At 44.4% G+C, this 17062-nt stretch overlaps 1 protein-coding gene across 9 annotated transcripts in view; it reads right to left on the reverse strand.

The window, feature by feature from the left end:
* Positions 1 to 616: 616 nt before the first annotated feature.
* The window catches only part of MIIP (migration and invasion inhibitory protein), a 32797-nt gene continuing 16351 nt past the window's right edge, over positions 617 to 17062 (reverse strand). Inside the window, exons 5-11 of one of the 9 annotated variants that reach the window (XM_075603439.1) lie at positions 16648 to 16774; positions 15590 to 15686; positions 14151 to 14273; positions 13507 to 13533; positions 3188 to 3289; positions 1532 to 1569; positions 617 to 972 (exon numbers count right to left, since the gene is read on the reverse strand). In XM_075603439.1, the coding sequence (XP_075459554.1) occupies positions 3245 to 3289; positions 13507 to 13533; positions 14151 to 14273; positions 15590 to 15686; positions 16648 to 16774 (419 nt within the window). In that variant the 3' untranslated portion in view covers positions 617 to 972; positions 1532 to 1569; positions 3188 to 3244. Of the gene's footprint in view, positions 973 to 1531; positions 1570 to 2501; positions 2590 to 3187; positions 3290 to 11427; positions 12588 to 12637; positions 13534 to 13650; positions 13737 to 14150; positions 14274 to 15589; positions 15687 to 16647; positions 16775 to 17062 lie in introns of those variants that run through there. The other 8 variants (XM_075603436.1, XM_075603441.1, XM_075603437.1 and 5 more) reach the window with 8 other exon arrangements.

Consider the following 17062-nt stretch of genomic DNA (forward strand, 5'->3'; position numbering starts at 1 on the left):
CAAGTCTGCATCTGATTGCCTATACCCCATTGCTACAAGGGGTCTCTCTACATTTGCTATATGCTATGGACTAATTATATGCAGCTCTATAAATGTTTAAGGTGCCTATGGCTTCTTCATTTCAGCCACCATTATGTGCAGCCCTGCTCTACATTTAACAGTCTGCATCTAGTTACCTATACCTCATTGCCACAATGGGTTTGGAGATATATTGTCATTACATTCTTTGACATAGAGACCACCCAGATTATAGGGTTTATTAAGGTTTAAGAGGAACATATATATAAAATACCCTCATTAAACACCCTACCACACCTCTCCGTCTTTTAATTAGTTTTTGTTTGTTCTACATATGTGGTTTTCCCCAAACAGTTTATTTTAATCAGTTCACAATAAAAGTATAAGTTTTAATTAGGGTGTACTCTCTTTAGAGCCACACAATAGGGATTCTTTCTCTCCACTTATCAACAGAAAAACAATAAGAGTTTTGTCACAGATTGTGGTACAATTTCATGAACCAACAAGGGAGTTCTTCGTAGATGGGATTATAGTGCACAGAGCTTTTGAAGGATGACCGGTCTATTCTTTATAGGTTTAAAAATACATTGACACAGTATGTATTATATAGATTTATTTAGTCTTTATCATCTATCAAAGGAAGACTGTCATAGGAATCATACTCTGTTACTGTACTTCTAGGGGTAGTCATGGAAGTAGTTCTTCTCTGAGAAAGAGTACGATGGCCATGCTTTAGCTTGACAGCAGATACTTTATATTTGCTGGAACACTCCTCTGATGTGCACATGGTACAGCCAGTCACAGAGCACAGCTTTTCTTCCCAGAAGCCCTTAGTGTTCAGGTTCACTGTAATGTTCTCTCCTGAAACTACAAAGTGCCGGATACGAGCTTGCTTATGGAGATCACACATACAGATCCAGGGCTGCCACTCAGTCCAGCGGAAAGTTGGGTTCTCTGTGGATGGACAACCCGTAATCTTTGTTAAGAGAACTTTGAGAAGGAAAAAGGCGCGCCATTGACAGTGCTGGCTTGGTTGACCTAGCGTACATACTTGTACCTATTTTCATAAGTATAAAATGCCCAGCTTTTAAATGGAACATTGTACTGTAATAACGTTACGCCTGGGAATACACTACCAGTGAAAAGGTCTTTTAATCCTTACCCTAAGTGAAAACAAGTTTTCAAACCATATGGACATGAACTTAAATGATTTAAGAACGTTTAAATTGTTATTGCTTAGAAGTCCATCAATAAAAGTCTGACTCTCTTATCAATGTTACTAATAGGAAAAGTCTTCTATGTACAGTATTCTCAATGTATCCACAACATTATTAAATGTGTAACTGGGTTTAAAAAAAAATATATATATATATATATATATATATATATATATATTTAATTTTTATTTTTTTGTAAACAAAAACCCAGATCATTTGCATGGCCCCTCACAGTCTTCAAAAGTAAGAATGCTAAGTTCTGTCATGGTGGAAAAATCTGATCAGAAGATATTTACCATTGCTTATAACTGTATCTTTTTTCAAACTATAACTTCTGTAGAAAAAGAAGAAGATTTCAACAACTAGGAATAGCAGAACCATCCCCTGGACCTCTCTCCATCAAGGCTGTGATAAATGTATGTAGAGCTCTAAATTGTGTCTATGGTCTGAGCAATGGAATTCCTACTTACGGTTGCCATGGTGAAAGAACACAAATGTAACAGAATGCAAGTCCATTGCTCAATCTTTTTTCACTTTATTCTGAGCAGCAGATGTGCTACAGGTTTCTTACCCTGACTAAAACTATTCACGGTACATAACGTGCCTACCCTTCGATATTACCCCAACAGAAAATTGGAGCCAACAGCGTTTCAGAGGAAGTAAAAATACGTCACAGCAGTATTGTTATTTAATAACATAATAAAACAGTGGTCAGCCAGCCGCTAGTCCACGTGTGCAGACGAACCCATGCGTCCTGATGGTAGTATGTGGGGAGACCCTTAACAGCCTTACTCTGGCGGGAATGCTCTGTTCGCAGTCCTTCCTTGTGGTTGCCTAGGCCCAACCGCACAGTTGACGCCCAGTTTTTTCCACCTTACTTGGGTAGGGGCCCAGCCCAAACTAAGAGTCGGTGCCTCCAGCCCACACAATCTCATCTGGGGACTTAACCACAGGCTGGTGTGGCCTCTGTAAGTGCAAACATCTCCTCCAGATACCATGTGACGACGCGCCACCATGACAACGTGATGTCACGAGCCGTGTTGTTATGACGTGACTTGACAAGACGCAAGAGTTGGCAAGAGATCTTGCACATCATGTGACATCATCATTGTCACGGATGCTCACTACAACCTGGACTGGACCGCGGGGCTGAGGTGGGGAATTATATGACCACCAGCCCTAAGCCACGGGGATAGGTCCGGATTGCAGAGTCGGGACGTGTAGTCGGGTCAGGGTAGGAGAGTGGAGAGGGTAGAGGGTACTTGCCGTGGTCCGGGGTTGGAGAGTGTAGAATAGTCGTAGTCCGTATGCCGAGGTCGTGGAGTGGGTAGAAGTCCATTAAACAAGCCGCGGTCTAGGGGGTTAAAAAAAGAGACAGGTCAGGCACAAGCAGGGTCACAACAGAGATACTGATAGGAACAGAGACAGGTACTCAGGCTACAAATGAGCATGGTGCATAGAAGGGTCTATGCTCAGCAACAAACATAGGGCTGAATGAGTATAAATACAGGAGGGAACCAATGAGGGAGAAGGAGGAGTGGTTAAATGTAGGTAGAGCGGTGATAGACAGAGGCTGGATGTGTACAGGTGTAACCCAGCTGAGGCCAGTGTAGGCATTAACTTGTTTGTGATGTGCACGCGCGTGCTGCGGGTGCATCTGGATGTGCCGAGATGCGCGCGCAGGTGGGACTCCCCGCGCGCTCCCGGAAGGCAGAGGTAATGTGTCAAGGGGGTGTGAGGTAGGAGTGGGCCTGGCAGTACGGCCATGTCGGCCGCTGCGGCGGGATGCAACCGCAGGTAAGCGGTGTGACGCACCAAAGGGGCGTGCCCCTGGTGCGACCCTGACAATCACGTGGAGTGACGCATTTCAGCAGGAGGAGATGCCGGCTCCGAGCAAGTAAGACGCCCCGCCAAACTCCCTCGGCACCGAGACCGCCAAATTTCCAGCCTACCTTGCTGCTTGGGTTTTCGCCGGGGTTGGTAACAAGTCTACCCAACGCATTCCTCTCTTACCAATCTATTGAATATTCATGCTCTCGCTCCCGGTTTTTCCACTGAGGAGACAGAAAAACATGGTAGAATTGTATACAAGTCATTAACATTCCTGCCTTAATGTAATACATGTTCTGTATGTGAGATTTTCATCTCCTCCATTACTTGATCTGCTCCACCGGCACACCTTGCTCTGCTGCTGCTCTTGCAGCACCTATCCTAAAAGAGTGTGTCACAAAAGGTTGGACATTTATGATTCCTGCTTTGAAGCAGCGCTTAAGGATACAGGGAAATTGGAACTTTGTAAATGGGGTTACATTACAAAACCAGAAAACCTTGCTGCCTTGCGGTCGCTGCTCTGCGTACCTCTTTGCTAGCCTAGCCAGCGGTCATAGTAAAAGCGACGGCGGAAGCGAAAATAAAATGCAGAAAGGCAATGCGCATGGCCATAGAGCGCGCGTGCACAAGATCAATGGGGCGAAAGATACTTCGTGCGACAAAATCTTTTGATTTTGCCAAGTGGCGGCCGGGTCACGTGTGCGGTTCAGCCAATGAAGGTGAACCGATCACGTGACGTCACACACCTCCGGCACCCCCTCCCCACAATCCTACAGGCCACGGTTCGCTTCTAGTAGAGGCGCGAGTGACATCATGCGTTCCGTCACGCACGCGCACCTGTACTATATCCCAGGCCTTACTGGGCACACCCTCTTACTCTTGTGCTTCTTTACATGCACCCAGGCCCCTTCGCTCGCCTGATCAGTTTTTGATCTGTGTATTCGGCGTGCTGCTTCTGATTATCACGTTTCTAAACAGCAAGCCAGATTCCCTGATTGACTTTGATACTGCAACTAATTGCCCTATTCTGAACACCCCGAAAAAGGCAAAAGCAAAGGCTGTTTTGAATAGCATGATTCCGTAGGGCTCCCTTCTGTCTCCTTGTTTGCACTCCCCTCTGCCTCACCCTAGCACGATGCGCCTGATGACAACATCCTTAATGATGTATTTTCGTCTCTGAAGTATCAGAAAACAGCTATGCCCGCTAGCATGCATCCTGCTTTTGTACGGGACATCACTGTGTGTTTTTGGGTCTGTAGGAAGTTGATGAGTTGTTGAAGGCCATCTGTCTTACCCCTTATTGTTGCGGCTCGCTCATTGCTGCCAGGTATTTTTATACGCTAACGATTTCCGGACCATATCGAATAATCCCTCTGCCAAAGCTGAATTGGGCAGGTTAGACCTTTTGCCTGCGTGTCAGGTACGGCCTGCCTGAAAGCTATCCAATTAAAGAGGGACAATGAGTATGCTATTTTGTTCAGCTTCCCTGGGACATGCTTTGCCTTAAACTTTCTGTTGCTTTCCATGCAAAGGAGAACCAGCCTGCAAAATAATCTTATCACTGGTGGTGATGTTGCCGATGGGCCATTTACTGCATTGACTACTCCCAGGTAATCTGACCAGCATATGATGTGCTTGTTGCAAAGCTTGCTGGCCCACAACTCTACTACAACAATAATGGACAATAGCTCAAGGACAGCCATGTTTTTGGTCAGACCTGCCTCTACCCAGTCCAGTGGTCATGGCTCAGTGCACCACTCCCTTCTGAAGTATGTTCCAAAGTCGTGCGCCCCCGCTGCGTCAGTAAACAATTGCAAATCCTGATTTGTTTTGCTTTCCTCTACCGGCTGAGGAACACTTCCCATAGTTTTAGGTCTGCCCTCAGCTATTTTGTAATTTGGATGCGGTATTGGGGCTTTTTTTCATCCCTCTCGAACTAATGGTTAAACATTCTGCCCATGGGAATGACTCTACAGGTGAAATTCAGAAAATCTAACAGCGACTGCATCTATTTTAGGGTCATTTTTTTAGGCTCCTTGAACTGACCTTGGTTAGCTTTCAATACTTAGTCTCAATACTCTGAAAGGACAATATTTCTGCCGAGCCTTCCATGTTATTCTTTACTATTGAGACCCTTGCATGATACCCTCTGTACTTTCAAGCAGTCCCTTGCTCAACAGAGAATTGGGGAGACCACACTAGTAGTAAATCGTGTAAATAGTGCGGCTTTGTGCTAGTTCCTGTTTAGGGGACTATGTACCAATGCAAAAAGGTGCTGAATGCAACAAAAGTATGTGCATGATATTGCGTATCCAATAAGGAGACATGTCAGGTTAGTATGCCTCTTCAAATTTGCGACCCGTGAATGTGAAACTGCTTGTGGCCAGGGGCAACAGCCAAAAAAGCTGATTCTATGTAAATGGCCGTCTTTGACGCAGCATTAGGCCGAGTCCATAGAAGGACAGGCCGCGCTGAGCCGTGCGGATGCTCAGCGCTGAGCCCCTGCATCCTCAATGAGAATGCCTTGAGAGGGGGCTCACGCGAGCGTCCACAGGCGTGCTGAGGCTTTGGAGTTTTCAGCCGAGCGCCAAGCTGTTTTTCAGCGCGCTGTCGGCTGAAAACATCCAATCAGCTTGAAGCAGCGTCAACGTCACGGCGCCGTGACATCGCGGGCGATTGGCCCAGCGACGTCACTGCCCCACCTCCAACCACCTCCCCCCCGGCTCCCTTCGTGCACGCTGGCTCGCCTGCAAGTCCGTGGAATCGCGCTGACTTAAGCAGGCGAGCCTCAGCGTTAGAGCGCCTCCGCTCTCCTGAAGCCTCTATGGCCCCGGCCTTAGTCCTGGTCTATGACATCGTTTACGGGGATACCTTTTGGATAGGAGAGGTGCTGAATGAGCCTGAATTTGCCCAGTTCTTTAAGGACACCACCTCATGGTGAAATGCTCAGCTCAGGCAGCAGGGGGACGTGAAGGGGTCCGCCACACACTCCAATCGTAACTCCATCTTCAGCATTTCCCTTACTATGTGCGCATACGTTGCAGATGATTTGAAGTTATGATGAACTTGTCTGGCCTGTATCTCGCATTGTATTGGGATGGTAATACGCTTCCTAAAACCCTCTTAAAGAAATGTTGCTTTTTTGGGGATCGGGGTAAGCTTGCAACCATAGGCTCAGGCTGACCGGTGTTGTGGCCTTTGTAAGGGCCGTTGCTACCCACCTGATTGTAGGTATTTGATCACTTAAGACAATTTTTTTTGCAGGATGGCTTAAAAAAATAAAATAAAAGAAGATTTACACAATGTATCCATTTTTGTCTTCCCGAGAGGTGGCTTTACATTGTGAGGAGGAAAGATTGGTAAGTCGAGTCTATATTTACCGGTTCCAGACTACCCCTTGCCCTCCCGCTGGCGGCTCTGTCACAGTGTGTGACACACACACGCCTCCAATACCATGCGTGCCTCTGCCAATGACCCACTCGCTAATCGGCATTGATGACCTGTTAATCCCCGGTCCCAGATCCAGCTGTGATGTTGCTGGAAGCACTGTTGCCCATCACAGCGGTGATTGACAGGTCAGTCACAGAGCACAGGTGCCAAGAGGGAAATGTGTCGATCCCTGGCAATGAGCGTGCAGTCACAATTTATAATCCATGTTTTGCTTTTATAATCCCCACTGTTTTTTGGTGTGTTATTTAGGAGTTGTGTTATGATGGTTAAGACTTCCTTATATTATGATTCTTTGTTAAATTTGATTTAAAAAAAAAATATATATCTTTGTTTTTCAACAACGGAGAGTAACGTAATAGTTTTTTGTTTTTAAACGGCAATGAGGCTTTAGGTAGGGGGAGCAATGGGAGGGTTAAAGGTAATATTTCCTTATTATTGAGTTTAGGAATAATTTATTTTTATTTTATTTATAAAATGTTTTACCAGGAAGTAACACATTGAGAGTTACCGCTCGTTTTCACGTATATGTCCTGGGCACAGACTTAAGATGACAACTAGTACATGGTTACAAATACAATTACATAAGGGAACAGGGTTATACATTATATACAAGACATTGCATGCACAGTAAGAGATAATATATGTTATAGGCATATGTAACAGTTACAGACCAGAGTAAAATGTGAGACAACTTTAGTTTTGAAAGAACTTAGACAGGTGGTGGATGTGAGAGTCTCCGGTCGGTTGTTCCAGTTTTGGGGTGCACGGTAAGAGGAGCGGCCGGATACTTTGCTGAACCATGAACAGTCTTTTGGAGTCAGATCTCAGATGATAAGAGCTGCATGTGGTAGGGGTGAGGAGCTTGTTCAGATAGGTGGGTAGCTTGCCCAGAAAGTATTTGAAGGCAAGACAGGAAAGGTGAACTTTGCGCTTAGACTCAAGTGATGACCAATTTAGTTATTTGAATATTTCGCAGTGATGTGTGTTGTAGTTGCATTGGAGAACAAAATGGCATATTGAATTGTAGAGTGTGTCAAGTTGGCTTAGGTGGGTTTTGGGTGCCGAGCCGTGTACTATGTCCCATAGTTGATATTTGGCATTAGCATCTGCTGTGAAACACTTTCTGACCAGCAGATTTAGGGAGGATTTGTTCCTGTAAAGTACACCTAGTTTGGCATAGGTTTTGTATGTCAGGGAATCAATGTGCATCATGAATGTTAAATGGGAGTCAAACCCTATGCCCAAGTATTTAAAACTAGTAACAGGAGTTAGGGAGGTTTTAGTGTTGGTTTTGATCTGGAGCTCAGTCATTGGAAGCTTTAGGAATTTAGCATTGGTCCCAAATACCATTGTTACAGTCTTGTCAGTGTTTAAAAACAGTTTGTTTTGGGAAATCCAATTTTCAAGTCTCGAGTCAGATTGAAGTATGTGTTCACGGTCGGAGAAGCTATAGCTGTGTGCATATAAGATTGTCATCTGCATACGTGTATCGAGGCTTCCTTACAAGCTGTAGGAAGATCAGTGATGAACACTGAAGAGTAGGGACCACAGAACAGAGATTTGTGCAGCTCTTTTGAGGGTTCAAGGGCTGCACTTGCAGCATGTTTGGTTCGGATGCACTAGGGCCCACCACCTTTAGGGGCCCATCTCCACGAGCCGGAATGCTGTTCCAGCACTTACTTTAGCAGTTGGAAGTGCTCCGGCTTTTCTGAAGACCCTCCTCTTCACATTTCCTGCCTGGGCTCTACATGCGTCAGGGCCTTACCCGGCGGCAGCCCACACAGGTGGTCCTAACGTAGAAGTTAGGCCCAACTTCTGCAAGCACCATCTGCATGGTATCTCCATCGCCACAGCGTGAGGACCAGCTCTACATGTAGGGCCCCAGAAGGGAGGTGAAGAGGGTCCTTTTATTTATTTTATTAACCTGCACTAGGGCCCATCGGTGACTAGTTCCAGCCCTGATCAGAGATTTTCTATGTAAGCAGAAGATTAGAACATGCTCTGTTCCCAGCATGATGGGGTTAACTTCCACTTACCGCGGCTTCCCAGTGCAACCAATTCACCTGAGCTGCAAGCTTTAAAAAGGCAGCCTAAGAATACAGCCAGTCTCTCACACAGAGAGCTGAGAGAAGGCTGTCAGCCCAGAGTCCTGAGATACTGGAAGTCTACCTTGGAAAATGACGTTGTTGATTGGGTTACTATACCTGAAGAGAGTAAGGACTACCCAACGAGCCACTGCTACACATTCTGATGTTTAAGGCTTTGGTCCCGCTGCGCACGCGCGAGTTACTCACCATCACCTGGTATCCTCCCGAGCCGGTCCCAGTCCCCCCTCGCTGCGACGCGTCAGCCGCCAGGGGATGCAAGAGAATTGAGATCCCTAGCGTTGACGCGTCACGTGGTGCGCCTATCAGCGGCTGGGCGGGTGCTTTAGCTGTCAGAGCTTCCCCCACCTCCAAAAGGTAGGGGAAGTGTGTGTGTATGTATCTATCTATATATATATATCTTTTGGTTTTTCCAAGCACTGTTCCCTGGAGGGACCCTTCTCGTTGAACACTGTATGCGAGGAGTTCCGCTTCAGGTTTCTGCTACACGAGGGAGGGTCACGTGACGACGCCACTAACCTGAGCCGGACACTGATGATCGAGCTGTTGGCACATGAGAGCCTATCTCATACACGCTATTGATTGCTGTACCTTTGTGAGTGGGCATTTTACAGATTTTATGTTCCTTTAATACAATTTTATTATGGTAATGCACTAGGTGTGCACCTGTTTCTTTTTCTTTCCTTTTTTCTAGATATGATTAGGGACTGGTGATCCCTTGAAGCGGGCTGCAGGAACCTGGTGTCATTGCCATTGGAACAGGACTGTGTTTATTAAAGGTTTTTTATTTTTTGATTTTTACTTTTCAATTGTTGGTACTATTTTTACATTTTTTATTAAAATTCAGATTTTTATATTGTTTAGGGATCGATTGTTGAGTAATGCATTCATGTTTTATTTAATCATTGTCTTATCATAGCGTATTAGCCCATATCTAGCCGCCCCACTAAACCTTTCCATGATTAGCTATTGGTTCTTTTAGTATTTACTTTAGTCAGGGTATATTAGAGGCACTACTTCAATTCTTTGTTGTTCTGTTATATATATATATATATATATATATATTAGATATAGATATAGGTGTGTGTGTGTGTTGGGGGAGGGACGGACCGACAGGGAGGGAGCAGCACGGAGAGGAGGGCATGTGTGTGTGGGGGGGGGGGAGCTGCTTACCTTCCAGCATACAGCCGCAGCAGCACCCTCCTGCAGCCCGGGAGACCCCCGCTGCAGCCATCCGCTCCAACCACACCGCTCCCTACAGACCGCAGATAGCGGTCAAGTGCCTCTCCATGCGCCGCATGTCTGCAGTGCAGGCGCCCGGTCTGAGGCAGGGGGGCCTTAGCCTAAAGCTGCAGACTGTAACGATGCGCTCACCACAAACAAGACGTGACCGAGAGGCCCGAGGTGCGGATTTGATAAACGCCAACGCGAGGGCGCGTCTGGAGTGTAGATACTGTAGGTCGAGGTAGCCGGGTTGGGTTAGGAGGGGTCAGAATTGTCAGTGATACTTGCCGAGGTCTGGATTGGAGAGGTACGGATCGTTGCAGGTACTTTTGCCAAGGTCGGGATTGGAGAGGTGGGATCGTCTTAGGTAAGCCGAGGTCAGGAGCGGAGAGGTATGGATCGTCGTTGGTAAGCCAGGTCAGGAGCAGAGAAGTGCGGAATCCAAAAAACAAGCAAGGCAACACATGACAAGACAGGCAAGGCTCAGACAGGAGGCAGGACTGCAGTGAACACAGCGCACATAAACAAGTTTATGCTAAGCCAATGTGCCATAGGGCAGGCTGAGCATATATAGGAAGAACAGACCAATGAGGAGGAAGCATACTCCCTAGTATGCATGGCTGTGGTTGGCTGATGGAAACAAAGCAGGTGAATCCTATGACACAGCAGAATGGAGAACTCTACATACATATGCGCTGTGCGACGGTGACGTCACTGCGCAAGCGAAGCCTGGAGACGGGACCATCGTGGACGGCATTTAGTGCCGAGTGAGATCCCCGCACGGCCCTTCAAAGGAACGCTGGTAAAGAGTGGTCCGCGAGATGCGCTGCAGGAGGCAGGACACCTTTCCTGGAACCAGGGTCACGAATGATGTATGAATGATTCCAGTAAGCTCAACTCATGTCCTCCCTCTTCCAAAGCATGACAAGTCCTTAATGTCTTTCTTAATTTTATTGCTGGATTAGAAAACACAGGAACTTGTAGGTGTAGTGTAGGCAGAGAGTGCTTCTCTATGTGGGATGCTTCTATGGGGTTAGACTATGGTAAGAGAGAAAGGCCTTACCAGGGGTGGATGCAAACAGGTCTGTACTCACTGTAATCTAGGGTGGAAAAGGAAGTGAGGGGCAGGGGTCACACTAAAGGTTGAGTGGGACTGCACTAACTGTCAGCAAAGGACAGGGGAGAACATGGGAAAGTCCATTAATTGGGAGGACAGGAGAAGCTGCAGTAGCAGTTCACTGATTACGTGCTCAGGGGCAAGAAATGCAACATTGTTGCATGTTACACAGGCACGGTGTGTGTATGTGGAACCAATGCCTGCAGCTGAACTTAAGGAGCTGACAAGCAGAAGGGGGGTCGGGCAGGAATGTGATTCTTGTTCCATGACAACACCCGATCGCGGGTGAACCCCGAAACCAAATCTTCACCGATCGATCACAGGAGAACGGATGGACTGGCAACTGTGCTAATTCCTTATCATTGTATTGATGCACATATTAAAAGGGAGAAAAATAATTAAAAAAAATAAATAACTCGGCAGTTTGGACTGCTGCTTTTAACCGTCAACCAGCAAAGCCAGCCAATGATGGTTAGAGAAGTGATGATTTTTTTTAAGTTAGCCTCCTGGTGGAGATTTTATTTTGTTACTTTGCTTTAAAAAGACAGTGTGCACATAAAATGTTTTGTTTCAAGTCTGCAAACAAACTGAAGCACACTTTGATCACCAGTCATCCTGCCACACGATAAATACACATAAAAACATAATTATGAGTCATATTGATCTACATCTCAGGGGTAGCCATAAAGTGGTGAAAAAGGACATTAGGAATGAGGGCAAAAAAAAAAAAAAAAAAAAAAGGACAACCCCCAAAAATCAGTTAAGGACAGGAACAAATACAACATCTTTAAAATTAGAAGGGGGGGGGGGGGGAAAAACCCCCATCATGACCTGGGAAACTTATGATTAACATACATTTTGAAAACACACACAATTTTAATAACATCTGTACAGACAATCGCTAACGTGGGCACCGTCTGCTCCGTTTATCCACCTCGGAAATCAATCCGAATATTGAGAAAAGTGCAAGTTCAGAGATTGCACTTTAAATTTCAGAGATAGATATATATTTTTTTTTTAATTAGGATTTCACATTTATTTTTAATAATATTTCAATGTTTTTATTATCCTCGTTAACTTTTGGCGTTTAGGTTTAGCTATTAATTGAAACCGGATATAGGGGGCAGTAAGACAGCGAACTACCCCCCCCCCCCCCCCAAAAAAATGTGCGCTCATTTTTTGGCCCGCTTAAAAAAATAAATAATAAGTTGACCACCCCTGATCTACATAATATTCAATCTTCCCCCCATCACTTGTAGCATACCACTTACATATTTCTCATCATTTATTTTTATTACAGTGGCTTGTATGCACCATATTTATTCCATATAACAGCGGTGCGCAAACTGGGGGGCACAAGACTGGCTGCGGGGGCGTGGGGATTACAGAGGCCCCACACTTCTCCAAGTCCCAGGGAAGCGGCGAAGGACTCTGTAAACATCACAACTTGGCTCCGGTGGCTTCTTAGACGTGTCGCCATGGCAACGCGGTGTCCAATGAAGCCGCGAGGTCACGTGACGTCACGTTGCCATGGCAATGTGATGTCATGACGTTGAGGTAAGAGGTGGGCGCAGAGAGAGGGGAACTGCCGGCAGGGGGGCGCAGGGAAAAAAAGTTTGAGCTCCCCTGCATAGAAGACAGAATAACATCACATTTTGTAATTATTATAAAGTTACTATCTTGTATTCACTTTTTTATTAATCATCACTTTTCAGACAGTTCCTCTTATTTTGGAGGGTTTCTACTAAAATACACATTTCTGCACCTTTCTTCACTTTTACATTTGTGTTGGGTGAAAAAAAAAAAAAAAAAAAATCAATATGCACACCATACTATAAATGAGATGATTATACAGTATAAATACATTCAGGGATACAATAGGCAAAAAAAAGCCAAGAATTATTCCAGGCAGTTTCCCCTTGTTCCATTGGTAGGGAATATTCTGTCAACCATTCTTCTTACAACTTATTTTATATAGAAATGTAAAAAAAAAAAAAAAAGGTACACGCACGCCCCCGCCAAACACCGATTTTACATAAAAAGTATTCAAACAAAGTACTTTCAGATTTTCTTTTAGCAAACAAAACGTGCAGACATGTAAAACCTGGGTTGTCCATGTGTCATTCTCTCAACCTTTATAGCCCATCCACTCATTTTACAACACAGACTAACTGCAGTTGTGTGAATTTTTGTAGTCATTTGAACAAAATATTTACTGAACATGTGTCAAACTCCATGGAGGTTTCCTCCTCTCAGGGGGGGGAGGCAAGGTTGGTTTTGCCCCCACAAAAGGAAATTTACATTTCTTAAGATTACGCACAGCATTCTTGTTAGATCTCCCAGTAGATTAGCAAAAAAAAATCTGTGACCATTAATTTCTTTATCACGTTATGCACCACTGCTGTACTGGATATTGTAACACGTTTCCAGCGAACAGGAAGAAGACCAAGCAGTGAGACAGTCCTGTTGCCTTCAGTAACTATTTAGCGTTGCTGTACTGGAAATGTATGGAGCGGGACTTGTTGAGTAGACACTCTGATCTCACCTGTGAAACATCGTGGGGCACGTGATTCTGGAAATGAAAACATTTTATTACTAAAACTGTGCAAGTGCCGTGCATTTTTATATCAAAACACTCTCCCCCTACCAGGATGAAAAAACGATACTGATAATGATGAAAAGTACTTACAATCCATTTGTGCTATACAAGGCATTCATTTCCTGGACTTTTTCCATCCATATTCAAAGCGCATATGTGGAGAATAACAAGCATGGCTGAAAGGGATCATTTCCGAGCTCAGCGAGAGATTTATATCATATTTAATAGGAATGAGTGAAGGAGAAGCAATCTTACAATTACCACCTCGCATGGTATGCATAGTAAGTGTACTAGCTATTCTTTGAGAACGCCTTCTAAAGACAAAGGCTTATTATTTGACCAAATAAATCTGGAATAGTTATTTATATTGTATGGCAGGCTTAAGGCAACATGTTAAATAGAATTAGACAGGTCCTCTCTCTGAATTCTATTTGATTTTCAGGCTTTCAAATGAGCATTAAGCGTCAACGTTGAGCATCAAGACGGATGTGCGTTGGTTTCTTTTGCTTCTGCACCACATACAAAACACAGCTCCATACGCAATTTACAAACTCCAGCTCCAATACTTCAGCTACTGCAGTTTCTCTTACCGTGTTAGATTGACCTATTTCGACTGATGTGGCAGTGTTTAATTCCAGTGAAGTCTTCAAATCCAAGCTGCTGATATTAAAGTCACAGGAAGGCACAGCGTTTTCCCAACCAGCTAAACAGTGCTGTTGGATGCCAATTTAAAAATAAATGTTGAAATTTTTCAGAAAATGCAACACTTACAAAGCTGGAACAATCAGTTAAAATAGTGTGTGTGTATGTGTATATATGTATGTGTGTATGTATATGTATGTGTATGTGTATATGTATATCATATATATGTATATCATATGTATATATTTTTTTTTAATAGCATGTTCTTGTATAGCGCTGCTAGTTTTAGGCTTGGGACATAGTGTAGTGAAGAGCGCTGGGCAGCGCTAACGCTCATGCTCTCCTGCTCGAGCAGGAGATTTTTCGTGTCCCTGCATGAGTGTCAGCGAGCGCGCTTGTGTGCCGGGTGGGAGCCAGGCAGGAGGCGGGGCTAGGGCGCCACATCACCGACGTCACGGACTGCCATTGGCTTCTGGCAGTCACGTGACTGGCCCTGCGCGACAAAATTTTAACTTGCCCGTCTCCTGCATTTCCACACGCCTCCGCACGCCTGCGGAAGCGCCGTCTAAAGCCGCGCTGATAGGGATAATGTTTCCCCTCAGCGCGGCTGAGCTCACCCTTTTTGACCATGTCCGAGGCCTTACATAGCGCTTTACAGAGATACTTTGCAGACAGTCCCTGCCCCATGGAGCTTACAACCTATTTTTGGGTGCCTGAGGCACAGGGAGATAAAGTGACTTGATATCTATATAAATCTCACGTTTTAAGTTATGGTGGGTGAAAAAGGCAACAAGGAACCGTCAGTGTATTGCATATAGCAAAAAAAAGATCACTTGTGAGCACACATGTCTTAGGCAGGTCTGCAACCCTGCCTTTCACCATTATCCCCAGCATACAGTGCTCCCACTGCAGCAAGGGATTCTGGGAAATGACATGCAAATGAGCACACGTGTCACCTTTTGTCTGAAAATCCATTGTTACATGGAGCCCATATAAGCTAATGCTCGCTGTTAACACAGCTTTAAAAGCACAGCATGGGAATCAGATGCAAAACACACACACACACAATGTGATGTCTTAAAATCATTAGTCAAGATTAAGATTTTTACACACACAAAACCTTAACTAAAGATTTTAAGCGATCACAAACATGAAGTTGAGTATTCTGACAATTAAGTTCACATATTTGGGCAATTTCCTTTCAGAAAAACCCTACGCTGTGAAACAAAAACCCCACCGTTATCAGATGAAAAAGTGTAGTTCGTCAAACCTTTATCAGATTAAAAGAATACTTGGTAATGACACTCATACAGGGCCAGATTATACAGATGAGCATCACGAAACCATTCAACATATTTAAAGATCTGAAAATTAAAGCGCTACTTACAGAAGGCAATGCCAGGCTGTCTGTAGGATCAAAGCTTTTCCGTCGGTGTGCTTTGTATTTATAAGGAGGCAGGAGGGTGGATCTTGGAATACTCACCCTAAAACAAGTGCAGTTAACAACATTGTCAGTTCAACACGGACACTTAAAAAAGGTGCAGTCAGACAGCACCCGAGCCATTTTTATTTGAGCAAATTGCTGTGGTTTCCTTGTTTTTAGCCCAATATCCAGGACCCCATTTTTAAGAGATATTAAAGCAGGAGTTCAACCTGTGGTTTTTTTTTTCTTTTCATTTTTAATCTTTTCCCCCCTTTAATGTGTGACCAGGCAGTCACTAGATACAATTGGTGCCCTGCTAGAGAGGACAGGGCTCAAAAAGGGGTGTGCCCGAGCCTGTTTCAGAAGAGGAAGGGGATGTGACTTTGTAAATGGTTGCTATAGAAACAAAAATGCTTTAATATTATAATACATTAAAAATGTCAGAGTGGTTTAAAAAAAAAATATATGCTACAAGTATTTTCTCATAGTACAGAACTGATTTACTAAAAAAAACCACATATAGGATGTTGCTTGGTCTGCAGCTTTAATATGTACATTTCTTCCCAAAACAGTTGTAATGATATAAATGTTTAAATTATTTCCACAGCGCTGACCTCGCTCCGTTAGCTTTGAATCCCCATTTAGTCCCAGCAAAGGCAGTATTACTTTTCTATTCTTTAACATTTATTTTGGGGTTTGTTGCAGTTGAGCTTTCGGGACAGAGTTGGGGAGCGGTTACCAGTTAAAGTGACAGAATCCAATGCATTCCAGAGAGCTTTCTTGTTTAACATTCCAACCCATGTTGGGCAGTGGGGACTACGCCCTTTATACCCACCAGGAACATTGTTATGATCAAACCATTTCCTTCTGCTGCCTCTTAGAAACAAGGTTGCGTTGGCTGTTAAAGATTGCAACCAAGTAGCTCTTGGATGCAAAACAGATCAGGCGATGCAGCATCTCCTACAAGAACCATACCATAGCTTTCAATTAAAGCATGCAAATGTATAGTCTAGAATACAAACCGGATATATGCAGGTTCTTCTAAAGTGGAATGACGCCTGGATCTGCGTCTTTTACAGACGGGGCAGGCAGATTCTAAGCGCATGGGTGTTGTAAATAAGCGACTGTTAACTCGATAGCAGTAAACACCTGGAAGGCAAAAGCACTATTGTACATTTCACACATTTACTATACCAAGTATTGTTAAGTGTTTTCCCCCTACTTTAACCTCACTGTGTATTGTTTGCTGCCTACTCCACATTATTATATACTGTACTTACTTTTGCTCCCGTTTAATTATTTGAAGCAGCGCAATTCTGTATTTTTCTTTTTTACTTAGTGCAGAACCACTAACCATACCGTACACAAACTAATCAGTCCAAAAAGGGAGGGACACGTGATCCTGAAGGAGTTGCTTTCTCTGTACAGGCAAACCTG

Source organism: Ascaphus truei, chromosome 6, assembly GCF_040206685.1.
Source record: "Ascaphus truei isolate aAscTru1 chromosome 6, aAscTru1.hap1, whole genome shotgun sequence".
NCBI classification, from domain to species: Eukaryota; Metazoa; Chordata; class Amphibia; order Anura; family Ascaphidae; genus Ascaphus; species Ascaphus truei.